The sequence below is a fragment of the Natator depressus genome, chromosome 6, assembly GCF_965152275.1.
Source record: "Natator depressus isolate rNatDep1 chromosome 6, rNatDep2.hap1, whole genome shotgun sequence".
Classification (NCBI taxonomy): domain Eukaryota; kingdom Metazoa; phylum Chordata; order Testudines; family Cheloniidae; genus Natator; species Natator depressus.
Genome location: NC_134239.1, coordinates 89,225,865 through 89,253,673, shown reverse-complemented (window position 1 = coordinate 89,253,673; position 27,809 = coordinate 89,225,865). Strand labels below are relative to the sequence as shown.

The window sequence follows — 27,809 nt, the reverse complement described above, 5'->3', positions numbered from 1 at the left end:
TTCACCCAAGTGGGGGGTTTGTTTCTGATTTACACACCATGGGGCCCTTGCTCAGCTTCCCCTCCCAGGTAAAGATCCTGATCCTTGGTCGAGGGCTCCTAAGTTGGGCACAAACCCGGTCACAGGCCTTAGCATCAGCTCCTCTGCCAGACAGGACTATGAGAACTCAAGGCCATGGTCAGGCTCCAGTTTCAGAGGGGACTCTGGCTTGAGGACCCCCCTGCCCCCCAAAATTACACATGAGAGCAGAAGACCCCCATGACCAGGCTGGGGCAACCTCCCATCCCCTACAGGCCATGCTTCAAGATCAAGGGATAGGACTTAGAAGATTCTGTTTAGGTCTATTTAATAATTACACCCAGGCCTCCACTGTCTGGGGTTTCCTAAGCTGCCTTGCTCTCTTCTCAGTTTTCAAGATGTTGGCAGAAGGGATTCTGTGCTCCTGTTTTCTGTCTCAGTAAGACTGTGTGGCTATGGCTCTTTTGTCCCTTGCAGAACAGCAGCTGCACACTGAACCCCCTTCATTCCCCTCCTGGAGGCATTTCCTTCCACCACTTCCTTCTGCCTGCTCTGCAACCTCAGCGCCTTCTCTCTGAGCTCTCCTTTCAGGGAGATGTTTCTGTACTTGCAACCAGTGCTCCGTCTCTGAGGTTACTGACTTCCCAACCCCCTGGGCTCTAAGGCTGTGGGCAGGAAGAGGTTGGAGGGTGAGGGTGACTCACTGTGGAACAAATGGCTGGGGCAGAGGGTGTTTAATTTCTGAGAAACTGGCCAAGTGGCAGGAGCAGACAAGGCATTAACCAGTTAGAGCCTTAAACTGCTCTGTAAATGCAGTGCAAGGAGAGAGGAAGGCAAGGAGTGGGGGGAAGGCAGGGGCTGTTCCCTGACCTCTGGCAGCTCAAGCCTGCACTGCAGCAGTCCTGCTGCTATTCCAATCCTTGGCCCCATAAGCGAGGGCCAGATGCAGAGGTGGGCTAGGCCCAGCAGGGAGCTAGGAGCAGGTGGGAGGGGCTGGCAAAGGGACTAAGTTGCCATGTGCTGCCCTTGCCTCTGCTTGTTCTCGCACCACCTCAAGCTGGGTGTCGAGGCAGCACCTGCCCAGGACTCCCCAACAGCTTCTGTGGCATGACAGCGTCTCCCGCACGCTCCTTAGCTGTGACACCTTAGAGACTAACCAATTTGTTTGAGCATAAGCTGTAGCTCACGAAAGCTTATGCTCAAATAAATTGGTTAGTCTCTAAGGTGCCACAAGTCCTCCTGTTCTTTTTGCGAATACAGACTAACACAGCTGTTACTCTGAAATCTCCTTAGCTGGAAGCAGAGGGAGGTTCCTAAACCCCAGGGGAAAATGAATCCCATTCACAGGGACACATGGCGTGGGAGTGGATAGCTGGGAGTGGAATGGGCCTTTCTAAAGTAAACAGCTACTGGTGTGGTGACTGAGAATAGGGTGGGGGAGCAGGGCCAGCCCACAACATTTTGGCAACCGAGGCGGGGAGCTCAAATGACACCCCCATTCCCCTCACTTGGGCCAAAACTTTGAAACTCTGGGTCCTAGTGCACAGTTGGGCACCTGAGGCAGCTACCTCAGTTCACCTCATGGTAAGGCCAGCCCTGTGGGGGAGCCATTGGCTCATTTCCTCTTTCATCACTCTTGTGGCAGCCAAAGAGCTGCACATTCCCCTCTGACAAGCGGACACCAGGCCTCCTGCTGTTGCGTATTCTGAAGACATGGCACTTGGCTCGCAAAGGGCTCAGTGGCTGCCATGAGAGGCTCTTTGCTCAGCTCTCAGGCACTGCCTCGCTAATGGAAGAGCCAGTGGCAGCAGAATGCTAATGGACTGTGTGCTGCTTATCCTAAGCCCCTCACAGCCATGCTGCAGGGGGTTTATGTTTCCAAGCCCTGTCCCCCAAGGGGACAGCAGGCTAGAGCAGCAGGGAGCGGGTACAGATGGCAGGGAAATCAGTGGAGGTGCGAGTGAAGCTGCATTGCAGCTAGGCTCCCCTTACCTGTCTGGCAAAGAAAGGCTAGCCCCAAACCCCCTCACAGACATGGAGGTGACTGGTTCTAGCTTCTGCCTAGCTCAGGCCATGCCACTGCTCCCAGCTCCTCATGGATTGCCCCTAGGCAGTGAGCTGGATGGCTGGGGAAGCTTCCACTCAAGAGCAAGAAATGAAACTTAGTAACTGCCTCTCCAGGCTTGTCCTTTTGGCCAGTATGTGGGACACACAGGCCTGGGGGTGGGGAGGAGGCTGCTAAGGAGACAGAGGATGCATGTCTGCCTGCCTAGCACAGACATCCCCTCCCGCCCTCCACCAAGGCTCAATGCTCACCCAGTAGCTGGCTAGCTCTGTGGGCTGCACTGCCATCACAGTGAGCAGTGTCACTAGCAGAGCACCATGCCTTGGAGCAGGAAAGGACCTGGGAAAGAGAGTGAAGAGGACCAGTGCAAAAGAAAGCCAGCCCCTCCACTTGACCACCAGCACTCAAAGTGCTTCTTGCAGCAACCTCAGGAGGGCGGCTCTTCTGCATCAGTGCACAAGAGCACCTGCTCGACAGACACGCTAGAGCAGCTGGCCTCCAACTTTTTCATCACATGGGCCATATTTTACTAGAGCAGCCACCTCTGAACACAAGGGAACTGGGCTGGTTGGGCACCATCTGTAACTATAAAAGCCCCACTTTGGGAATCAGAGCTAACAGGGGGTTGGGGCAAGACATGGTCTCTGGAAGCGGTTTTGTCTGATGAGGCCATTTCCTCACAGCTTTTCCCCCTCAGCTGAGGAGCTGGTTTCTGTGCCAGTGTCTGATACATGTTAAAGGTATACTATATGTGGGCAGAAATGCTAATACCACACTGCTCTGTTGTATTTGCATTAGCCACAGCTGCTGCAGTTTTCACTTACCCTGTGCCTGGCTGATGCTGGGATCAGGCTTTATCTGTCAAAGAGACAGGTGACACCATAAATGAGGGGAGTGGAACATAAGCGTAGAACAGGAAAACTTTAACCTCCAGCTGTGAGATTCATCCTCCTTCCACTCACAACCCTTAGAGTTTGGAGGTGGTGCTGGCCACATCTGCTCACAGTGTTGGCAAAAGTGCCTCCTTGCAGCTATTAAGCACAATTGGTTAGACATCTGTGACCCTTTTGCGCCGATGCAGGTCTTACCACTGTGGCATTTTAAGATTAGTACAGGACATGCTGCAAGGGCCTTTGCTCTGAGACCCTGGCAAAGCTCCAACAGCTGCAAAGTGGGTTTGCTCACTGCAAGGAAATAGCAGACTTTTTTGTGTGCAGTTGGGAGACATTTCTGACCCTCTGAGCCATCACAGAAGTAGATGAGATTAGCTAACAGGCAAGCTCAGAGCCCTGAGGTTTTATGACTTGGGGGAGGGAGGGGTACCTTTGGAACTCACTCTCCACTTGGTCCAAAGGCTTTACTGAGCCTCCAGCCCAGCCCAGGGCCTATCTTTTCCCAGGATTCAGCTACACAAGTGGGGTTTGCCTTTTGTATTTTTAACTCTGTGCTTGCAGTAGGCTTGTGATATTGGACTTGTTTTATAACATAACTAGGTGGGCAGTTCAGTTCCACAGCAGCTCTCCCTGCAGCCATTCAATAGAACAATGGCTTCTTCTTTCTTTATGTACAAGGAGAAATATTTTGTACCTCATGGCTATTTTTCCAAATGAACATGAGCTTTCCTGAGTCTGCACAAGCCAGAGTCCATCACCAGAGAAAGCAGACTTGACTCACAGGACCCAGCAGCACAGAGAGCTTTTAGCTACAGCCAGGAGCTTGTTGCCTCTCCTTAGTGCCATTGCTGTAGATACCACTGGATTCTTTAGTAGAAGAGGCTGCTCTATGCTCATAGCTGTGAAACGGGCAAGTAAAAGCAACTGCTAGGGATCTATACAGCACCCTCCCAGCAAGGGCTGACGCAATCCGTGGCCAGGAGCTGTTTGCGAATGTTCCAAGGGCTAGGGCTTCTCCCTTGGGTGATAATGTCACACCAAGGCAGACTGTCATGTCTGAGATTTAGCTTCTGGTTTTAATTTCTTCATTTTATTCTTTTCACCTTCATTCTACCCTCCTCTGCGAACCTAAATGTTCCTCTACCCGCTCAGTGGGAGCACCCTGAAAAGAGCAAATTAATGGCACCGCCATGCTAGAGCTTCACTTCTCGGACTTTCCCCAAAAGCCAATAGCTCCAGCTCCCTCATTGCTTTGGAAACGCTGCTCCGCACGGCCATCATTTGTCAATATCCTGCCAGTACTGGGCTGTCAGAATGATCAGTTTTCTACCTGCAGTGGTCCCAGTGCCACAGAGTAGGAAAGGGATAATCCCTCTTTGTTACATTAGACCTCTGCATTTGCAGCCTAAAATGACACTGTAACCATAACCCCCTGCAAGTTCCTGTCTAGTTGGGGTTTGACTGAACAGGGGTCTTGGACCCCTAACAGTAAATCATAGAACCAAACAAGCACCTGTGTTTCTCATTCCCATAGCAGAATGCTTTTCATAGCAAAGCTCTGAACCTGCCACAGCAGCAGAGATAGTCAAGCTAATGCCCATGGCATGATGAGAAACAAGAGCTGATGCTGCTACAGACAGGCAAATAGAGCTGCACATCTGACCCAGTGATCGGAGAAGCCCCGCTACATGACGAATGAGGGAGCCAGCTGAGGTGGCCACTCTAGGCTATATACCCCTCCCCCCCACCTATCTAAGCCCTCAGACAAAAACAGGCTTGCAGAGTTAATGAATTTATTCCCTTGACAAAAAAAGGCCATAAGAGGGACCTGGTGCAGAGAATGCAGTCAGAAAAATCTTGCCTCAACTTCCATCATCACAGTGGTGGCAAATGCCCTGGTGCAGGGCCCAGCACCAGATTCCCCTCTGTGGGGACTCCTCTTCCCATGGTGCTTCCAGCTAGTTTCTTGCACCAAGTCAGGGACACAGATTCAAAACCCAGCGCCAGCACGTACACACTCCTGCTCCCCTTCCCCACCCCGCTACACCCCACCGTTAGATCATTTCCCTGGTTTATGTCTTTAAAACCCATTGCGTTAAATACTTTAATTACAAGTTGTGTAGGGGGTGAGAGTAATAGACCCGGCAGGGACTCCAAGAGCCCCTCGCTCACCGCAACATGTGCACGCTATATACTAAGGATATGCCCCCACATACCAGCAGCCTGGGGCTAGGATGCAGGGGCCTTTGCCTAGCTGTCTCACAGCAGAGGGCAGGCCAGGCCATTGCAGACAGGAAGCTGATGGTTTCACCCATCAACACTGGGCTGTAATTCAAAGGCAGCTGCAGGGGGGTATTTCTTATCCTAACTGCTGGCAGGTAGTGGCCTAAGCCCAGGAGTGGCCCATAGGGTGCAGCAGGGAATGGAGCTGCCTCCCCTGGTGGAGGTTGCTGACCCTGCCCTGCCAGACATCAGACATTCACACCATGTAGACCAGGCCAGAGAAAATGAACCAAACCTCAACACAGAAGAGGGTGGGAGAGGCTACTTCTGCCTTCCTGCCGGGGAAGGGAGGGAAACAGGTGCCTGAATTCTAATGGATGCGCCTCAGCTGCTAGTTTGAGGAGCAGGAGACAGCAGGGGAGGCAGACAGCCCTGGCAGTGTCCATGCCCCTGAGATCACCAGAACAGGGGGGAATGCAGGGGTGCGATCAAACACTGCTACAAAGTCACCCCGGGGATCCCAGGCTGGCTTTGTGGGGTGAATGAGAGTGGGGGGTTTTCAAGTGGCAGGGACACACAAGGGCCTTTCCCTCCCTCCCAGTGCTGGAAGTAGACTTGAACTGGCACAGGAGCTGCTGGGGAAGGGCACCCTAGTGCAGTAGCAGGCAGCTTCTGCTGGAGGTGAGATGCGCTCAGGTGCACGGGGAAGGAGGGGAAGGCGAGAAAGAGGCTACATAGGTGGTTCAGGAGAGCCCATGCCATTTGGTAGTTTGCCCAATGGATAACAGCCCAAGGGAGAAACTGAACCATCTCTCAAGAGAACAGGAAAGGAGGTAGGAGCTTACTCCAGGGTTCCCTCCAAGACCCCTCCTGACACAGGGGCGGGGAGGAGACTGGAATGAACTCCTGCTGGTTCCTGAATGCCCTATATTACCCCTGCTGGTGCTGCGTCCCTGCCCTGGTTGGGTTGTATGGGGTTAAGGCTGTGCTCTAGAGGTCCAGCAGCATCACGCGGGGATCCTCCACCACAGCCTTGATCTTGCGCAGGAAAGTCACTGCCTCTCTGCCATCAATCAGCCGGTGATCGTACGTCAGCGCCACATACATCATGGGCCGCACCTCGACCTGAGGAGGAGGAGAAATGGAGCACATGAGCTCAGCCCTGCCTCTCCTGTATGGGCTTCCATCCCACTTGAGAAAGACCCAGCTGTTCCTGCCCTGCATGATAGGGAGGGGGTGTAGCAAGATCACCTGCTCAGCAAGGTTTTTGCTTCTCCAGGAGAGAAGAGACAACAGCAGGCTGACAGGGCTCAGCTCCGCACCTTCCTTAAGTCATACACTAACTAAGCACAAGCTCTGGGTGGGGTTTTGCCAGGTACCAGGACATGCCGTTCAGGAGGGGAGCTAATGTCTAGCATGGAGACTGAAGGCACCCTCTCCAACAACATTAAGGGGATCCAGGAAATCCCTTTGCCAGCCACTGCATTGTGCATTGCTACCCACTGCCCCAGCGTGGAGGGGTGAGGGCTTGTCTGGGCCCCAACACCATGAATTGGCCCTATCGCCAACAGACTGCTTAGAACCCTTTACAGGTCCCACTGTGTCCTTCCCAGTAAGTAACTTTGCAAGAGGAAAGCCTTCTAGGAGGGCTTCCTCCACCCCATCTGGTGCAGCTACGACCAGGGTCCCCTCTGCTGCTGAACCCGTCACCTCTGCCCATTTAACTACACTGAATACAGCCCTTTGGAGCCTTCCATGCAGCTGCACCTACTTTGCCTCCAACAGCAACAGGCCTGTCAAAGATGCCATGCATGCCCAGTATGGCAGACTGGGGAGGGTTGATGATGGGCGTCCCAAAGAGGGACCCAAAGACCCCTCCATTGCTGATTGTGAAGGTGCCCCCATCCATGTCCTCAATAGCCAGCTCATTCTTTCGGGCCTGAAACAAGAAGAACAGGATCTTAGAAAGCAGCTCAAACTGAAGGCACCCAGGACACCAAAGAGGAGCAAAGAGACAGAGACTGGAGGTACTTGCTCCTCACTCACTACATTCATAGGGTGTGACCTCTTCTGAAAACTCCCCACAAGCAACAGGTGATGGAAAGAACTTCACTTGCCAGTTCAGATTTGCTAGTGTAAATGTTTAGATGGGGTTACTTTCTGTCGCTTTAACATTATGGTTTAGCGAGATGCTGACACCACCTCAGCCAGGAAAGAGGGTCACAGGGGTAGAGAGGAGGGGAGAATGCAGATTGAGAGGCAGTGACAAGTTCATAAGGCAGTGGTAGTACACCAGTGTGCAGGGGAGGCACTGAACTGTACTGGAACTTTCAATATGGTCCCACAGTTTGAACAGCTCCATGTCTCAGCTAATCAGGGGTCCATCTGCCGATCAGCTGAATCAGAGCCACAGCACGACTGACAGACCACAAGGGACTGACAGTCACTAAAATTAGGAGCAGGTTATTGTCTTCTTCCTCTAGTAGAAGCACTTACAAGGTTTATCCCTTACTTTTACTGAGTTCCACCATTTGATTTGTGATAAGATTCTCTTGCCTTGATTTCCAATAATCCTCTCAGCTGGGGAATTACCTGCCTCCAAAGAGGTAAACAAGCTTTGATCTTAAGGAGAGGTAATGGGAGCAGGGGGATAGCAAGAGCCCAAGCATGCTTGGGAGTCTCAGTTGAAAGGGAAAGACTTAGAGGGATGTGTCCCGTAAGAAGAGGTCACAGGTAGGGCTGGCACCTAGTACAATGCACAGAAGATGCCTAAAGATAAGCAGAAAGTTAGAAGGGCCAAAGGTGAACCCTCACACAGAGTGAGCCCACTTGTGCACAGCCAGCAGTCCCTGTCAGAAATCAATGCTGCTTCTGCCACGGATTGAGCTGGCTGCTCATTTCTTCCCTTCTGCGCCCCTCTCAGAAAGCCATGGCCAGCACACCCCCTACAGTCCCATCTCCTGTTACCTTCTCCCCTAGCTCGTTGATGGTTCGCTCAATGTCAGCAAAGTTCATAGTTTCTACATTCCTGATGACAGGGACCACGAGACCCTGTGAGGGAGCAAAGAGCCCAGTCAGAGTCAAATGTAGCAGCAAACAGGTGCATCTGTGCACAAAGACATGGGGAACCTGGTCTCAGGCAAAGGAAGTTACCACTGGAGTACACTCAACTTCCTGCCCTTCTGAACAGGAGAGATAGGAACGTGAAGAGCAGAGCACGTCATTTACTCTTCCTCCCGTCACAAATCCAGAACTTCAATGTCAGGCAACATTCTACCTCCCAAACTAGAGACAGCAGATCCACCATCCGACCTGGGGAGTGACTCCTCTCCTCCCTCCTTGGATGCATGCAGCACTCCTTCTCAGGGCCAACTAGGTCTGAAGTGGCAGGGTCCACCTGGGTGTTGTCCAGGGTTTACAGAGGCAGCGGTTTAGTATAGCAGGGCAGGCAACTATCTACACTGCTCTGTGGGTTGAAGGTTGGTCTCTAAACATGAAGCCAGGACACACCACTTCCCCCATTCCCGGGTGTGCTCATACCAGTGAGCCCACGACAGGGCCACCAACTTGGACTTTCCCAATAACCCATAAGAGCTGTGGTGGCCTTGTCCCCTGCCAGCTGGGCCAGTGACTCGAGGCTCTCTTGCTGCAGGACCAGATGTGTTGGGCATCGGAGTTTCACGTGAGTAGCTTTTGCCATCCTAGAGTGCCATGGCTCCGTTTGCTTAGCTAACTGTATCACCCCTGCAGAACTAGGGCTGCAGTCTGGGCCAGGTAAAGAGCCCACAGGGCATACCCTGGGAGTTGCCACTGCAACGCTGATATCCACATAGTCCCTGTACACCATCTCTTTGGTTGTGTCATCAATCACTAGGAGAGAGAGGAAGACAGACAGTTACACAGAGAAAGCCCAAGAGCCAGGGCTCTGCAGTCATGAAGGGCCGGAAGTAGTCACACACCAACAGCAACTTGCTCATCTCTCACTTCGATGCTTTTAAATGTAGTGCCAGGGGACGGTTAAGCCCCACTGCCTCTTCAGGGAAGCACCAGCACAGAGGTAAAGCTGGCTGGAGAGAGGGGGAGCTGGCTAGGATCAGCTCACTCCCCTGGGACATCCAACCTCCCTGATGTGTTCCTCTCCCTTCATAGGCACAACTGATCCCCCAGGAGACACCTCTTAAGGGCCTGCCCTCCCCACACAATAGCCATTCCAGTGAAATATAGTAGGATATGTCCTCTACCAATGAGCAGCGCTGGGTTGGGATGCACCTTAATATACACGGCACCCACCTCGTCAGTCTTGAAAGCTCCTGCCTGAGTCACTGTGAAGGGACCTTCCCAGCATGCTGGCTCCTACCTGCATAAGTGAAACCACCTAGACTAATTACAGCCCAGAAGTATTCACAGCCTCTCCCTCTTCCCTATCTTTCACATGGGGGGGATGTGGACCTCTGGAGCCTTTAGCTCCCTATAGGCTTAGCCACATGCTTCAGGAAGCCCCTTGTCTCCACACAGGCTGGCACACTCACCCGCATTCACGATGGGCTGCTCCTGTAAGGCAAAGGCTGCAGCTTTCACAAAGGCTGACATAAAGCCTAGTTTCAGGTTGTGCTTCTTCTGGAAGGAATCTCTGTGCCGGGCTCTCATCTCCTGGATGTTACTGCAAAAAAAAAAAAAAAGAAAAGAAAAGAAAAGACAACCATTACCACCAGGAATGGAGGGGTGAGGGGGAAAAGAGATTACTCACTTCTTCCATAACTGACATTTCCTGTGTAAACAAACCTGTAACAACAAGTGTTCTATCCCAAAGCTGCTGAAAATTCTGCCCCAAGTAACAGACTGGGCAACTTTTAGCTTGTTTCAAGATTGCTGTCAGAGAAGCTGCTTTAGGAACCCCTCCAGAGCCAGAAATCCAACAAAACCAGACGAAGCAGCGTAGCTCTGCTGTAGTTCCAAGGATGCGCTGCCTGGCAGGAATGTGCTGTGCCCCAGATCTGTCAGAGCTCCAGGGCTGGTGTTACAGAGAGCCGAATCTCTGGCATCACAACCACTATCCAGCGTCTGGTGCTTTGGGCAGCATTTACAGGTGAACTGTGTGCTCATTCTCCAGGGGCTGCCCAGCAAACACTGTGGGGATGGGAGTGCCAAGGGTGAAGGGACAGAGAAGACTCAGCAGTGAAGCAGAAAAAATGGAGCTTCAGTGCTGGTTTCTGGGGCCTTAGCCCACATGTTGCTGCTCCAAGACCTGGCCCTCTTGCTTGGTGCTGACAGGCTGTATGCACATGAGATTTTGATCCCCCCCCAGCAAGAGGCCTTCCCAAAATGCCACAGAGATGGCCTGAGCACTGAGCACAGTGTCTGCTCTCCCCATCATGGAAGTAGCTAGTCCCCTCACTCCCATAACTGGAATACAGACCAGTTACACAAACTGCACCGAGCAGCATAGCCTCAGCTCTGCCCATCCTGGGCTAACACCAGATGCTTTGGAATTGTACCCCCTGCCCTGCCCCCTCTACGGACCATGTGTCTTTGAAGAGGCAGTTTTAGCAGGAGGTGGGGGTGGGGGCTCAATGGGATTAGAATGTTTGTTTTCCTGCACCTAACCTTGTTTAGGGCTAGGATTACTGCCCAAAGTCATTAGCGCCTCCCAAGACACAAGGGCTGCAGAAGTGAGGAGGAGGTTTGCTGAAAAACCGGCTCATTATGGCTTCCTCCTTTCAGACGCTGAGCCCCAGTGGGGAGCAGGAGGCCTCAGTGTAGGCCCTTGTGAGTCGGCAGCAGGGCATACAGCTAGAAGGGCAATCAATCCAAACCAGATTACTGGCTGCAACAAGAGCCCGAGGCTAGCGTAAAGCGACACCTCGATTAGCCTCGGAGAGGAGATAAAGCTGCAGCACTTCCCCTCCAATCAAGACTATTTTGCCAACCTTATCGTTCTGAGCCCCAAATATTTACATGTTTTGTCTTAAGAAGCAGAGTAGGATTTCACAGGGCAATTCAATTTGGGCACAATTTCCCTTAATGCATTGAAATCTAAGCTGCCCACCCTCCAAGCCCATTAGTGTGGTTGGCCCATGAGCACTTGGTGCAAGTCAAGAGAATCCCCACTGACTGAAAGAGATAGGGAAGGGATGCTGACCATCTTGGAAAGCTGCTCCACAAGACTGCCAGATCTGCTCTCTGCGAAGTGCACAGCTGGGGGGATGCCCACACCTGTAGGGTGAGCTACTTGGACCTTACCTGTCCTAAGGTGACTCACATTCCAGTCTCCCCAGCAGTCACCTTAAGGGTTAAGAGGAAGCAGGAGACAGTCTTCATGTCGCCAGTAGCCAGAACACAAGCTGCTCCAGCTTTTCCAGCTCAGCACTACCCAGTCCTCAACCAAGAGCTTCACAGACGAGACCTCATGAAGTCCCAAGGACCTTGAGTGAACTACACACCTGATCCTGGGACATCAGGATGGCCTGGAGAAACCTGCCCAGATGAGTGCAATGAGAAACCTGACCACAGGAGCCCCAAAGTAACATTGCCCCAGCCTGCCCAAAAAGCGTGACCAGCGAGGTCCTTGCTGCTGGTTTGGATGCAATGAGGGAGGGGCCTCACCTTGCTGGGCAGAGGGGAGAGCATGGTCCTCACCTCATATCAATCTCATTGAAGGTGGTCAGCATGGCACATGTATTTTGAGCCTCTTTCAGGCGCTGAGCAATGCGCTGACGCATCCTGTTCATCTTCACCTGAAATTGAAGAGACAGAGTAAGAGCAGCAGAGCAGCCATGGGGTTAATAGAAAGGGGAGATGGCAGAGGAAAACCACAGGGCCCTCAGTCTTCCCTCCTGATGATTAGCAGCCTGTGCCTTGGGCTGAACTGTTTACTTGACCACTCTGGACAGCGTGAGGTGGACCCATTACCTACAGTTCAGTGGGCCCAGAGAGCTGCCACAAGGTCACTAGAGAGGATTCCCAGCTCAGGACACGGTTTGATTGAAAAACAGAACTGAATCATGACAAAGGCAGAATGTGGCACAGATCTGTGCCCCCCCGAAGCTCTGCTGAAGGGAAAGTTCCAGAGGCAGACCTGGTGGGTGGGCTAGCGTGATAACAGTAGCCTGCAGAGAAAACCACAGACCGTCCGGAGACGTTAGTGTTTGGGCAGCTCGGCCACATTCCCTTGAGGTTTCACACCTACGGCCCTGGCAGCAGCAGCATTGCCTGATCTCTGCTGAGGACACGTGGACAGCACAAAACCAGCCATTACCCTAGTAGCGACACATCATATCCTGATATTCCCTTTTCCTGTCTAGAAGCCCTTGCCCCTAAGGTAGTTGAGAGCAGGCCCTTCCTTAACCTCACCCTCAAAACTGCCTAGCCCCTACAGAGCAACTGGGCCAGAGCATTTCCCCAGCCACTACAACCCTTAATTGATCTGTGTGTGAACATTCTCCTCCCAATGCACCTGGGCATGATCTTACCCACACAGTTTAGACAGGCTCCTCAAGGTTTACTCCAGAGAAAGGTCCTCGCCTCTGTTACCCAGCAAGGAAGGCACTTTGAGAAGCCCTGGTCCCTTGAACCTTACCCTATGTTCTGATCTGGCACCTTTGCTGGCCCCTGGCTCCACACCAGGAGCTGCCACTGGAGCTGCAGTCGGCTTCACCGCAGACACTGAGAGCAGAGAATACATATGTCAAGATGGGATTTAAAACAGGGTTAGCCAGGTCCCTGCCAATAACAGCTTGATTATATGTCCCTCCAAGCCCCGTGTTCAAGGAACAGGATATGTAAGCAGTGAACCATGGCCTGTGATTATGAGGTGGGCAGGCTCCAGGCTGACTGGAGATCTCAGACCTGGAGTGTACAGGGCAGCAAAGTAGAGAAGTTTCCATCTCAAACTTCAAGATTGCTTTGCTGCCCTTAACTTTATTTCCTCTCCCACTGAAAGGCAGGGTTTGCAAAAAGAGGACTGAACAAGGCTGCAGCCTCACCAGGTTTGGTATCAATGGGCTGTGTTGACACAGGGGGCACTGGAGGCATCGTAGTGGGGACTGGCTCTGCAGGGGGAGCAACGGCAGCAGCCACAGGCTCAGGTGCAGGGGCTGCAGCAGGAGGGGCCACTGCTGGTTTGGCCTTGGTTGGAGCAGCTGAAAGACAGAAATGAATAATAATTGTAAGTGCAGTTGCAGTCTGGAACGTGAGACAGCCATGTCCAGGCTCTCACCTGCCCGCATCTGGCCAGTTATTAACATTCACCCTTCCGATTCTCGGAGTGCATTTCAGTGTTATAAAAACTAGAGGATGCTCCTTTCAGCTCAGGAACAACTAAGGGGATCCCAGGCTGAAGCTGGGGCCTCAAATATTTATGGTACAGTAATGCTCAGAGGTTCCCTATACCACAGGGCAGAGAGTTCCACAACCTAATTATGTTTTCAACCTATTTAAATTTGCTTCTTTTAACGTAACTGAGTGTTCTTAGTTTTGTATTAAAAGACAGGGGAGACAGTAACTACTTCTTCGTCTGCAGGAGACTGATCTTTACCATATAAATGTATTCTCTTCTCCATTTATTCTCCTTTCCACCTAGAGTCTACTAATCTCCAGCCTATGCACAAACAACACAGGAATCCCGTTGCCCTTCTCCATTTCCACTCTCCACTGGAGAACCCAGGAGGGGACATCACTTCAGAGAATGACATGCTACTATCTATCCCCTTCACAATGCAACGTGCATCTCAAAGTGTCACTGTACATTCTCACACACTACCTGTCCAATGCATGGGTCTTATCACTGCACAGGAGATGGAATACCGAAGATAGCTGGTTCGGAGTTCTTGGGTAGGGGAGCGCTAAGGGGATTCTAATGTCTCACTTCCTGCCCCGTCCATCCCCAGGGAGCTGACAAAGACAGAAAACTCTGGACTTAATACATGTTCCTGACTTACCTCCACTTTTCCTGAGTTTGAACAGAGGGGTCCCTCCTTCCACTTTCCCCCCATCAGGTACCAGAAGGGCTTCAATCACGCCAGCTGCCGGGGATGGAACCTGCACTGATGTCTGCAAAACGGAGAGGAGTGAAATCCCCCCTGGCCATTGAAAGCGAACAGATATCCAAGTAGGAGACCCTTGTCTCTAACAGGGGGCATGAAGGGGAGATGTCCTGTGTCCCAGATTTCACACCACGAGGGGAACCAGAGCTTTGCATTGCCCCTTTTGCACAGGCACCATCTCACCTTTTAAAGAAAAGAAAAAAAAAAAACTGCTGCGATTTTGAATCTTTAAAGGAAGCCAGCAGCATAAAAGCCTGATCCACTTGCCTCATTACAAAGGGAACAGCATGAAATGGGGCTGAAGTACAGCAAGCTGCCTTCCTGGCAATGACACAGGAAACACAGCTCCCAGGGATTTAGGGGCAAGCAAGCACTTTAAAATAAAATAGTCGGAGGAAAATTCTTTTAAAAATTATTCTAGGTAATATAAGAGCCGAAGTGACACATTTAAACTAGCCATTTTTCTAAGATCTGAACTTACCCTACACAGTCTCTGATTTCTCCTGTATTTAAATAAAAGCAGATTTCTTAAGTCCTGCTATGTAGACTGGAGTACCTGATGGGAAGTATCAGTAAAATGGCAGCCCCCAGTGACAGACACCAGCACCATCAAATGACCAGAGAGAAGAGAAACTAGCAAGGATTTCACTAATTTAAGATACAGTCAGCGTTTATACTAAAGAACTGAAGGTTTTAAACTGTGAAAGGACCAGGGGCACAGGCAGGGCCTGTGGTCTTGTGGAACACAGACCTAGGAAAGGGAGCAGAAGGGGACCAGTACAGAACACTCCTACCTTGTCTGTTTCAATCTCACACACCACTTCGTCCTCTGCCACTGTGTCTCCAACAGCTGAACAACATAAGAACCACTGTGAGCATGGAGCTGTGCTCTGGCCTCCCCTTCCAACCCACAGCACAGTCTCCCAGTAATCCAGAATTTTCACACTAGACTTGCACGACCTTTCTTGGGTGAAGCTGAAGAGATCTACTGCACATTCAGGTATCTCTCTCCTGTTTCATCCTTCTACACCAGAGGTGGGCAAACTTTTTAGCCCAAGGGCCACATCTGGGTATGGAAATTGTATGGAGGGCCATAAACGCTCATGAAATTGGGCTGTGGGAGGGGGCTCCAGACTGGGGCAGAGGGTTTGGGGGGAAAGGGCTCCCGCTGATGGTGTGGACTCTGGGGTGCTGGAGGGTGGGACAGAGGGGTCTGAAGGGCAGGAGGGGGAATCAGGGCTGGGGCAGGAGGTTGGGGAGCAGGAGAGGGTCGGGGGACAGGCTCTGGGAGGACAGGCTCAGGCACTTACGTCAATCAGCTCCTGGAAGTAGCGGCATGTCCCCCTCCGGATCCTACGTGGAAGCGCGGCCAGGTGGGTCTGTGTGCGGCCCTGTCCACAGGCACCGCCCCTGCAGCTCCCATTGGCCGCGGTTGCCGGCCAATGAGAGCTGCGGGGGTGGCGCTTGGGGCAGTGGCAGCGTCCAGAGCCCTCTGGCTGCCCCTACACGTAGGAGCTGGAGGGGGGACATGCTGCTGCTATGGGGAGCCGCGCAGAGCCTGCTTCCCAGCAGGAGCTCAAGGGTCAGATTAAAACATCTGAAGGGCTGGATGAGGCCCCCAGGTGGTAGTTTGCCCACCCCTGTTCTACACCATGGACAGGGTGGCCCTTAGACAGGCAGTGATAATGCCAAGATTTCTTTGCCCCATGGAAAGTGTAGTTATCACACATGAGTTATCTGCCTCATCCTTCCCAGGCTGAAAGGCATTAAGAAGCAGAACTTCAGCCAACCAGCTACAAACTGTGCCCAGGGCTGCCCCATGGAAGCATGGAAAAAATGCAACAGCAATGCAAAGTCAATGGGGATGGGGCAACTTCTTACCTTTCTCCCACCTGACATCTCCCTCTGTGACTGATTCTGCAAATGCCGGTGTGTTAATTGTAATCACGTCATCCCCTGTGGTGGTGGGGGGAGAGAGAGAGAGAGAGAGAGAGAGCGAGCGCGCCAGCCTGGCACACATATTCAGAGCTCAGTGCACACACTCAAACACCTCTCCATTTTGGACACTGGGAATTGCCTGGAAAGGGGCAACCCAGTGGTTGTCAGATTAAGTGAGGAAGAAGGGCAACACCACACTTTTTGACAGCTAGTCACACTGAAAAGAGCTTCTCCCATGGACAGGAAGTCACACAGTACCAGAAACACCCAACACACGAAATCAACACACTACAATAGGGCTGAAAGCGCAAACCCAACCCCCACCACTCACCCATGGAGGATAGAGTGAAGCAGGCATAGATCAAGAGTGGAAAGGTTGGCTCAGTTGTGGCACAGGGCCACGTGAACTCCAGTCAGAGGGGAGCAGATCAATTAGCCCCACTGGTTCCTGGTTCTTAGCTACTTACTGCACACTGCTGTGATTCTGAAATAACGGACGGAGAAGACACTGGAGGTGTTTACCCTGGAAAAACAGAGAGAGAGATGAACACAGAATGAAAAGGCCTATGGTGTGGTCAGCCCAGGCCCTCAAAGGACAGCTGAATGAGGGGCAGAGTTTACACTGGCTTGCTCCAATTGATCTGAAGGCCATTCAGCTGCCCTGATGATGCATACTCAGTTGCTCCAAGGGACATTTACGTATTGGTTTACGCTATAGTAACCCTGCTAGGCACCCAAAGGAAACTGAGCAGCCTGCTACCTTTGGGGGGCCAAGAAGTCCAGGGACAACAGGCATGTACAGAATTCAATTCCAAGCATGTATCCCAGTAATGGCTGTGTTAAACAAATCAGCAGACAGAAGTCTTGGGGCTTCAGAACCTGCCAAAGAGCTGACCCATAGTCCAATCCCATACCCTTGGCTAGTGCAATAGTGATTTGTTTGTCTCTAATTTAGGAGCATCAGCACTACAAGGGGTGCTTCAAGAGTGACACTACCACAGAAAGCCTGACAGCCACAGTCAGACACTTCTGATACCCCCCTTCAAGGGGAGCCAGACATCCCAAGTCCTCTAAAGAGATGCCGCAGAAGTATCAATCTCATCAAGAGCTAATACATTTGGGAAGCAAGAGTGAACATGTTCTAGCACTACCACAGATTCTTGTAAAGCAGGTCACACAAATTCAGCACACATGGCCCAGTGTGTAATGCTGTGGGCTCCCAGGGGAGGAAGGCATGCTGTGTCTGGGAGAAGTACCAAGACCACACCAGCAGGGCAGAACTTGCCCTCACATTACTTGCTCCAGAACCATCCCACTTCTCCTCAAGGAGAATCTGTCTCACTGTGCTTCCAGTAGGTCCCTGCTGGGAGGCCACCACTAAATACCACAGTGATAGGCACAGCATTAGTGAGAACATGAACAGGTGGATACATGAATTATCCTCTCCCCCTCACCATTGACCTCTTCATTCTTGTCCCTTCCGTGTTTAGGTAACATTCTCAATTCCTGGCCCATAAAAGCCAGAGAGCACACATTTCCTGAGACTAGCCCTGAACCCCTATGATGTGCAGAGGGGCTGATGACAATTAGATCAGACACACCGCCAGATACCAGGGCTAGAGCAGCCCCTCCCCTTGACATGCTGCAGCAGGCCTTAGCTTTTCTATGGATACTTACACAAGCTTGCTGCTGTTGGTGTAAGCCAGCCCCTGGCTCCGAGATACACCTGCAAGGTAGAAACCACTTCAACTGAAAACCTCATTATCCTATAGGCAGCTATCCAGCCATACACCCACCACAAAGAGGAGGGTTTATAATCTTAGAAACAACTCAAAGAGACCCTTCCAAGCATGCTCAGTGGAATCTATTCAGATGTTAACAGAGCCTAAAGAAGGCCCCATGCCATTGCCACCCATCCTGATTGAATGTGGGGCTGCAGCTGGGACAGGGTGCAGTTGGAGGCTGTACAGAGGCCCCTCTATATCAGCTGTCCCACTCAGAGCCTGTCAGAGCATAACAGCAAGCTTTGTTTTCATTTAGATTCCTAACAAAATCAGAGCAAAAACAAACTCCTGAGCAAAAACACTCCTGCTCTGGGATCTAAGCTCCGCTGGATCATTTTTGAAGGTCAGGACATAAACCAGCAGATGTCCCAAAGCCAAAGAATTTAGGAAATGGCCAACTAGAGAGAAACCAAACCAAATACCCCCTGGCAAGGACCTTGCCTGGGCAATGCTAAAGCAGGGGGCTCCAAATAAGGATAGGACAAGAGCCCCTTGATCCCCAAGAGGCACCCACAGGAAAGCCTGTGGCCCTGTGAGAAGCACAGACAGGGAGAATCTCCCATAAAGAAAATTACTTTCTGAAAAAGCACTGGAGAGGAAGGCTGTTCCCTCCTGAATTATTTCTCAGCATTTCTTAAACCTTGTAGGCTCCACCATATTCATACACTCTCTGGTTTCAGGATGGAGACTAAGCAACCTTTATCATATACTTCTAATCCTGACCTTTGCCTCTCCTGAGATACTGGGTAATTAAGATTCTGGCCTGATCTCAGATTAAGGAGACTTGGCATAGCAATCTGAGAACATACTGATTTCCTCAGAGCTATGCAAGTGCAGAAGGGAGAGATCATTTCACTGGAAAATGATTCTGAAGAGGTAAGTTGCAACTCTGGCATTCTGTTCCCTGCTAAAATACATATTCCCTTTAAAGATCAAAAGCTTGGGGTTTATGACTATAGACGCTGAGCAGGTTTAACTGCTGGTCAAAGCAGAACTGGAAAAATGGAAGGGTGAACATGGACTGTGCAGTCCAGAGCAAGAGCACTTTGGGATCCAGTTCAGGCCTTCAGGAAGAGCTCTGAGGGACTCATTCACACTAGATTCTGAAAAAAATGTACTGTAAACTTTAAAATCAAGCACCATTATCTCCGATGAGCTTATTTAGGAGTTACACTCAATCTCTCTGTTGCCTTTGGGAATCTTCAATTTAGTTGAATGGACTGATCATCATTTATACTAGCTCATCAGTCACCTGTGGAAACACACAACTTGTTTCACTTCTGATTTAATTTAATTTAATTTGTAACTTTATGATGATTTTTGAGGATATATTTGGCTCTGATAGCTCCAGTTTATTTCTATCAGCAGCTCTGGTTAGTTTCTCTTCCCTTTGCCTGTGCAGTTATGAAATGAAATAAAATACAAGTTGTTAATCCCAAGTGTAAGACTCACCGGACAGAGAGCGTCTCCCCAGATTACAGTTCCCCTGTCAGAGAGAAGAGGGACACTATCAGACTTGCAAACAACAGGAAGAACCAGCTCCCAAGGTTACTATGTTTTCCCCAGGATTCCAGGCTATAACCTGAACCAATAGGCGGGAGACAGTTCACATGTCCCAGTATGTGAGCATGTTATTGCATTGCAGCACACTCTCGTCTATGAGAATCTTTCAAATATTCTGACATCTATTTCCATAGAAAAGGGTCTGGGAAGCAAGAAATTAAACTCAGATTCCTTGGCTTCCACCTGCATCTCCTGCTCTTATGTCCTTGAAAAGGGATATTCACTGCCTGTGGGTAAGGAACAGGTTCCTGAAAGGTCCCCATGCACCTCAGATTTGCCATTGCACAATAAGGCAACTTGTAGCGATGTTAGAATTGCAGGAAGTGGCAGCTCCAAACTGTTGGCTCCCACAGCCTCAACAGCTCCAACTTTTGGTGTCCCTTTTTTAAAAATTTTTAGTTAAAGAGCCTTTGGGTGAAATCCTGGCCCCACTGAAGTCAAAGGCAAAACTCCCAATGACTTCAATGGTGCCAGGATCTCCCACTTTGTAACATTCCATTTAATCCCCAGGAACTCATTAGAAATTTTCCTAACTCAGGTCAACCTTATTTTTAAAACAAAAACAAATTTCAAGGTGATGTTATACAAGATCCCTGCCCTACTAAGTATTCAGAGTAGCAGCCGTGTTAGTCTGTATTCGCAAAAAGAAAAGGAGTACTCGTGGCACCTTAGAGACTTACAAATTTATTTGAGCATAAGCTTTTGTGAGCTACACTCATATTCAGATAGCACCTTCCAACCTGGAGCACCCCAGAACTCCTAGAACCTATACATAAGGATCACTTCAACCACCACTGAAATGGAGCCAGCTCTGGGATGGGACATGACAAAGCATCACTTCTCATTAGTCAAGGCAGGAAATGAAAGAATTCTATTTCAGTTATATCTCAACTTCTGAGGGAGACGAGAGTTTGTAGATGAAACCTGCCTTCAACCTCAGCAAGACACATGATATCAGCTATAACTGGGCACTGACGCGTGGGCATTATGTCTCACATAGACATATTTCTGAAAATATTTACAGATCAGATAACACAAACTGCCAGGATTGATAAGACGTTACAGATACATCAGAGTCCACAGGAATTGACACTTTATAGAAGATGGAATATAAATGGAACATTTTATACTGTGAAAAACTGGCAGAATGAAATACAAGGAAACTCAGTCTGGGGCTTTGGTGACTGGAGCTCTGCAGCTTTCACAGTTTAGTCACGAGTACTCCCTTATGGATTTACAGCCTCATGTTACATGGCTCCCTAAACATTTATATACATATCTAATATACTGAGCAAAGCGAGCTCCCTTCTGCCCACTGATGCCACTCTTGGGATACTTCGTGGCAGGGATAATCCTAGCATCCCCATCAGCATTTTTGTGAAGGAACAGGTTGTGTTGTCTCAGATTCTGTAGGAGCACCAGACTCCTATGTGTGCCTGCAGAGATCCTGCACTGCTAGGATCCAGCTCACTACAAGCATAGATTTTGGGAAGCTCATGCTACAATGGGTGGTTGTGAAAAACAAAATCCACAGATGGTACTTTCCACGGGAGCTGAGTCTGTGTGTGTTCTAAGAGCTGCTGTTATGCCCAGGGAAATTCTAAAATGCTCTAGCGTAGCTGGACCACCTTCCCTAAAGAACTGAAGTCGTATGTAAGAGAAGAGCCAGAGGGCCTTATAGTGAGGGGAGAACATAAGAACGGCCATTCTGGGTCAGACCAATGGTCCATCTTGTCTTCTGACAGTGGCCAATGCCAGGTGTTTCAGAGGGATTGAACACAACAGGCAATCCTCCAGTGATCCATCCCCTGTCATTCAGTCCCAGCTTCTGTCAGTCAGAGGCTAGGGACACCAGAGCATGGGGTTGCATCCCTGACCATCTTAGCCAATAGCCACTGATGGACCTATCCTCCATGAACTTATCTAATTCTTTTTTCATCCCCATTATAGTTTTGGCCTTCACAATATCCCCTGGCAACAAGTTCTACAGGTTGACCATGCATTGTGTGGAGACAGGTGGGAAGACATTCTGATTCAAGATGTTGAGGGTCTGTATACACTGCACTGTGTTCCTTAGGGCTTTCTTGCGTCTACCCCTTAGGGGTGGTGTTCCAGAGCACCCAGCCTATAGCGGGTGTTTGGCAGGGGAGTCATTAACAGGCAACATCCCATTTCCAGAATAAATCTGCTGGGACCGCATCTACTCTCAGGGACACTTGGCATTAATGTCTGACCGAACAACTAATGCTGGCACACCCTTCACAAGAAAGTAGGGGCCTGAACAGGAAACAAGAGGTTTAGGTCTAGCACGCTGACCTTAGCACAATGGGTCTCTTAAGAGAGCCAGCCTTAATACGGACGAGTGAACCACTAATACCGCCCCAGACCAACCTACCAATTTATTTAATCTTTCCCTACCTCCACATAACTTCTCAGGACCGTTCAACACGATGGAACCAGTCTGACACCAGAGGCCCACCTATATTACAACCTCCTGCATCCTACCCTTTAGGAAACTGCCATCCATCACAGCCGGTTTCTGTGTCTTGCCTCGGTATTGTTACACTAGAGATGCTAGTAATTTCTACAGCACCTTAGGTGTTCATAAAACTTTACAGGCACATCACATTTGAACCCCCACTCTATGGAATACATAAACCCCAAGATGGGCGTGGGCATGCTGTGTGTCTGCGAATTACCTCTACAGTCTCCTTATTCCTACCCTGAAAACAAGAGCCAGTTCAGATAAGAGCGTTGAGAGAACAGAACCACGTCAGGCAAAGCCAGTTTCATGGCCCCAAGTGGAACTTGCATTAAACTGAATCTAAGGGCTGGACAGCTTTGGAAGTGGCATGACAGGGAGATCACAGAAGAGAGGAACCAGTGACGCAGCAATCAGCCCTATGGAAAAGGCTGCAGCCCATACATAGGAACTGGTGGAAAAGCTGCTTACAGCAGAGATGGCTGCTGCACTAACAGGCAGGGCCAGCACAACTCATTGCTGCAAACAAAAGATGCACCCAGGTCTTCCACTTTACTCACTGGTTTCAATAGTCAGTAATTACACATAGCATCAGTTAGGTAAAGTAAAAGACAGATGCTAAGATGCGATGCAGACAGTAATGCTGAGCAGATGGAAAATACTGTTACCAAACTGGCAGCTTGACCTGTTCTCTAATTCCCAGTCCATGCAATTGCCAACCTCTCCACTAACTTATTTATGACCTTTTTCTGCATGAATCCAAAGGTCTCATTCACCTTGAATTCTGCTGCCTTCAGTGCTGTAGACTATGCCATCTTTCTTAAGACCCTCTCCTCTGTGGGCTTCTGGGTCCCTACCTGCTCAACCACTCGATAAGTGGTGGTTCTCCTCACTGTTGTGCCCAAGTGGCAGTGATCAATGCCTTTCTTTTCTTCCTCTCTCTCACCACTTGCATGTTCCCATGGTTCCTATGCTGACAACTCATCTCTCTTTTCTCCAACCCAACAGTGTTTCTTGTCTCTTCAAGTTCTCTTCCCACACATCCTTTCTTCCTCATGTCAAAACCCAAACTTCTCTTCCTTCCCCCTTCCTCTATTCCTGCTGACCACTCCCCTATCCTCCAGTCACTCAAGCCCACAGCCCTGAGGGTCATCCTTGGCTTCTGTCCTCCACTCCTCCCATTAGACTGACTTCCATCAAATCCTGGTGCATCTCCCTCTGCATTTCCAAAAAATGCTTCTTCCTCCTTACTCCCAATGTCAAAACTCTTTGTCTATGTCCCTATTCTCTCTTGCCTGGATGACCACCACCACCCTGGCTTTCTCTCCTCTCCACTATATTCAACACACTAACCAAAATTATGTTCCTTGCCCAATGCTCTGATCATCTCCCACCCCAAACACATCTCCCATCTACTGTCTTCCTGGCTCATTCTACATCAAGTACAAATGTCTTGTCCTTGCTATCATCTCTCTGCCCTAACTACTCACCCATTACTGTGGTATACAATTGCCACTCCTTGTCTTCTGCTACACTTCCACTTATATTTTGCCAACTTCTCCTACCATATCTTCCCACAACACTGCTTTTGGAGCAGAGATCAGTCCTTGTGTGCCTGTAAAGTTTTATGAACACCTAAGGTGCTGTAGAAATTACTAGCATCTCTAGAGTAACAATACTGAGGCAAGACACAGAAACCGGCTGGACAGAGAACAGATACAAGGAGGGGAGGTACCTGTATACTAAAAGGAATATGTATTAGGAGAGCAGCATATAAGTGGGTAAAAACAATCCTGATATCAGACAGCTACAGAAATATTTATGGTTGCATGGGCTGTGCCTTTCTATTTATTTCATGGAGGATGACCGCCTGACAGCAGCACTGCCCCTGTGAACAAGACGCTGTCCCTGTAACTCCATCTCAGGAGGGCTCCTCCAGCTTGTCACAGCTGCCTGCTCCCGATATGAGCCCCAGCGATAGCGTCAGCCTGCCCTGCATTTGCCCTCTCAACTCCCTGTCAGGTTGGGGTTGATGTGGCCCTGCTCGCCCAAACGGTGCAGCCTGTGGCTATGCTCAGGACTTACTCCACCAGCCCAACCCTGATGGGTCCGCACTCGGATACCCCGGGCCATTCAGGACTCCTGCTTTCGACTGGCAAGTGAACACGGCCCTGGGGTGTAGGGCTTCCCCCAGCTACCATTCCCCACGCCAGGCCGGTCCACCGACAGACCCCAAGAGGGACTTGTCCCCCCGCCAGCTCCTTGTCCGGAGTGACCCTGGCAGGGGCCCCCGCCGGGGAGGGGTTGTGGGTCACCTTCCCCTGAGGCTGGCGGGGCGCACGGCAGAAAGCCCGTGGGGGCCCCATGGGGGAGCGGCCGATGGGGGCGGGCCGGGATGCCGGCGGGGGAGCGGGCACAGGGGTTCTCCGGGAGACGGCCCAGCACGGGGGCGTGACACCGCGTCCCGGTGCCCTTGGGGCTGCGGCAGCGGCTGCTGCCCGTCCACCCCTCTTCCCCCCTGGGCGCCCCCACGGGCGGTACCTGCCGGAGGGCGCAGAGCGAGCGGCCGAGCGCCCCGCTCAGACAGCGGGACCGGGACAATAGCAGCATCGCGGCGGCAGCAGCGACGGCAGGAGGAGCCGGAGGGCGGACACCGGAACCAGGCCCGGCGCAGGCCGGAAGCGGGCCGGGGCAGACCAACCGCGGGTGCAGCGGGGGGGGGGAGGGGAGCGTTACAAGGGGACCGTACCAACCACAGGGCCGGAGGGGGGAGAAACTGAATTACCCTCAATGAACAGCACGACTGAACCAGAGGGGCTAAGTTGGTGGGAGCAGAAGATGGCGGGACGCGTGAACCACCCCGAGGGGACATGGGGGTTATGGGGGCTGAACCCCCCGAGGCGATGTGGGGAGCGTGGGGACTGAACCACCCCGAGGGGTCCCATGAGGTGCTGCTGGACCCCTGTTATTGGTTGCAGGGCAGTGATGGGCAGATCCATGCTCAGGCCAGGATCGCTGGTGCTGGGTGCTGCACAGAGAGGGTCCCTGCTCCAAAGAACACACGGAAGTGGAGTGACACCTGCAGGGTGTGTGCGGGATACTGAATGGATAATGTGCCCGACCCTCCCCCACCCCAATCATCCCTATCCAGCTGAGTTCTCACAAGGCTGGTGTCAGCAGTGGGATGGGAGGAGGGTTTGATAGAGGGGAGTGCAGGGGCCTGATGGATCAACTCAGGGAGGGTGGCCTGTATGTAATGAGCTGGTTGTGTGAGAAGCTGACAGACGGGTGGACAAGGCGGGCATGGTTGGTGGAGCAGAGGGGGCTGGGATCATAATCAGAGTCAAGGGGGAGATGAATAGGGGAAGGGCAGAGGAGCCATTCAAATGGGGACAAGAAATTAGAACCTGATGAGGTGACACCAGGGGAGCCCTTACAGGGATGCAGAGATGGGAATGCTGTGGTCAGTGACCAGCCAGGAAGGTGATCTTAGCAGTTGTTATTTGAATGGACCAGAAGGTGCAATATGGCTGTCAGAGAGGAGGAAGAGGTTATAGTTAGGAAGATGGGATATAAGGGGGTAATGGAACTGAACAAAGTAAGGGTAAAACTTATCTGTTCAGGAGACCGAGAGTTCCCAGGGGCCAATCCAAGGGAATAAAACAAACTCCCACAACAATTGAGACCCATCACAAACCTCACACTTTCCATTCCAAGTTCAATGAGCACTTCTGCAACTTTGTTTTTGCTAATATAAACACATAGTGCAGTGTACCTCTCTTACATTATTATATACACAGAAATACCCTGCCCCCATATCTCCACACACAATTATTTCTGGAGAGAAGAGGAGAGAAAGAAAGAATCACACATGACAGATGCTATTCATTTTGCTCACTGTACTTCTGAAAGGTGCTCAGATGCTATAGGGATGAGGGTGATATAAGAACCTGAATAGGGACTGGACAAAAATTTTAATTATGGAAGAAGAGGCAAATATTTATGATTTATAACCACAGGCACTTTCCTTTCCTTTCCTTTAGGAGGATCCCAAAGGCCTATAAAAACATTATCCACAATTTACAAATGGGGAAACTGAAACTCAGAGAAGTGAAGACTTTCCTAACATCACAGAGAGTCAGTGACTGAAAAGGAATGCCTCTCAGGAGCCTTGACTCCTAGTCCATTATTTCTGACTAACACACCACGTGCTCTCTTTTAGCTAGGAACAGGACCCAAGAATTCTGATTGCCAGATCCTCTGCTCTAGCCACTAAATCAGAGATCAGAGGTTCTCAAAGAGGTCCATGGAGTTCTTGCTTGTGGGCCACAAAAAGCAGACTGGTTAAAGTTGCTATAAACCTCCTTGTTTTCACTTGCTAAAATCACACTAGAGACAACTAGAATAAATTACTTTCTGGACATTACATTTGATATAAACAATTGCTGTATTTGCCACAGGCATGTTACCTGGTTAGAAATGGGAAGGGAGGTCATCTGCACAATTGCAAATGGGAAGAAAGGTACATGAAAAAGTCTTCCTCTTAATGTGTAGTGAATACTCTTGCAAGGTTTGAGAACCCCTGCACTAAATCATGCAATAGTCTGTGATCATGTAATAAAAGACTGTATTGTAATGAGGCATCTGCTCCAAAGGGTATAGTAAAGATTGCTTGTACATCTATAATGTAGGCATTTCCTATATTTTGAGCATCTAACTATGTAACCTTAATACTCTCCATAGAATCTGGCAAGCAATTTCCTAGGGATTTTTAAAAGGAAAAAGATGAGAAAAAAATCAATAGGAGACGCTGTCCAAGGCTTTGAAACTCTGCTGGCTTGTAAAAAAAAAGGAAACAGAGCCCGTAAAGCTCCAAACCTAGAACATTTTCAGTTATTCTTCACTGAAATGCTGCAGTCCTTGAGCAAGACCACCAGAAAACAGCTGCCCTTATCAAAAGATTCCTGCCTACCAGGAAAAAATATGCATGCTAGGCTTTTATTAACCAGCTCTCTAAGTAGCTAGGGGAAAATTAGAAGAGTAAGAGTTTTAGTAAGAGTAATAGATTAATTCAGCTGAGCAGATGGATTCATTCAGTCTGGTCCCAGGGGAAATCCATCCTCACTAGAGCCCTCCAGCCAGGGAGCTAGTTACAAACATGACATCATCTGAACAAGCTTTCACTAGTCAATTATACTTCCCCATTAGTGAGAGGTGAAAGATTCTTTACTCACTCTTTGGTGTCCATTCCTGAAGCCAGGTAGATTATTTCCCACAGTATATTTACATTCAGTTCTGAGGGCAAGAGGACACTTATTTACCAGCTACTGTGAACTAACGGTTCAAGTTACTAGAGTTACTGTTAGCAAAGTGCTTTGAAGATGTAAAATACTAAGTACCTTTGTTCTTTACTAGGGCTGTCAAGTGATTAAAAAATTAATCGTGATTAATTGTACGACTAAAAAAATTTATTGCGATTAATCGCATTGTTAATAATAGAATACCCATTTATTTAAATATTGTGGATGTTTTCTACATTTTCAAATATATTGATTTCAATTACAACACAGAATACGAAGTGTACAGTTCTCACTTTATATTTATTTTTATTACAAATATTTGCACTGTAAAAACAAAATAGTATTTTTCAATTCACCTAATACAAGTACTGTAGTGCAATCTCTTTATCATGAAAGCTGAATTTACAAATATTGAATTATGTAAAAAAAAGCCCTACATTAAAAAATAAAACAATGTAAACTTTAGAGCCTACAAGTCCACTCAGTCCTACTTCTTGTTCAG

At 49.9% G+C, this 27,809-nt stretch overlaps 1 protein-coding gene across 1 annotated transcript; it reads right to left on the bottom strand.

The window, feature by feature from the left end:
• Nucleotides 1-4,773: 4,773 nt before the first annotated feature.
• DLST (dihydrolipoamide S-succinyltransferase) lies at nt 4,774-24,697 on the bottom strand. Its single transcript, XM_074955968.1, has 15 exons — nt 24,549-24,697; nt 19,415-19,448; nt 17,856-17,904; nt 16,646-16,701; nt 16,122-16,196; nt 15,035-15,090; nt 14,136-14,247; nt 13,182-13,337; nt 12,776-12,861; nt 11,836-11,933; nt 9,729-9,859; nt 8,996-9,069; nt 8,167-8,250; nt 6,971-7,138; nt 4,774-6,324 (listed from the first exon to the last, which is right to left on the bottom strand). The coding sequence occupies exons 1-15, from the start codon at nt 24,615-24,617 to the stop codon at nt 6,190-6,192; spliced, it is 1,383 nt and encodes a 460-aa protein (XP_074812069.1). The 5' UTR covers nt 24,618-24,697; the 3' UTR covers nt 4,774-6,189.
• Between the last annotated feature and the right edge of the window lie 3,112 nt (nt 24,698-27,809).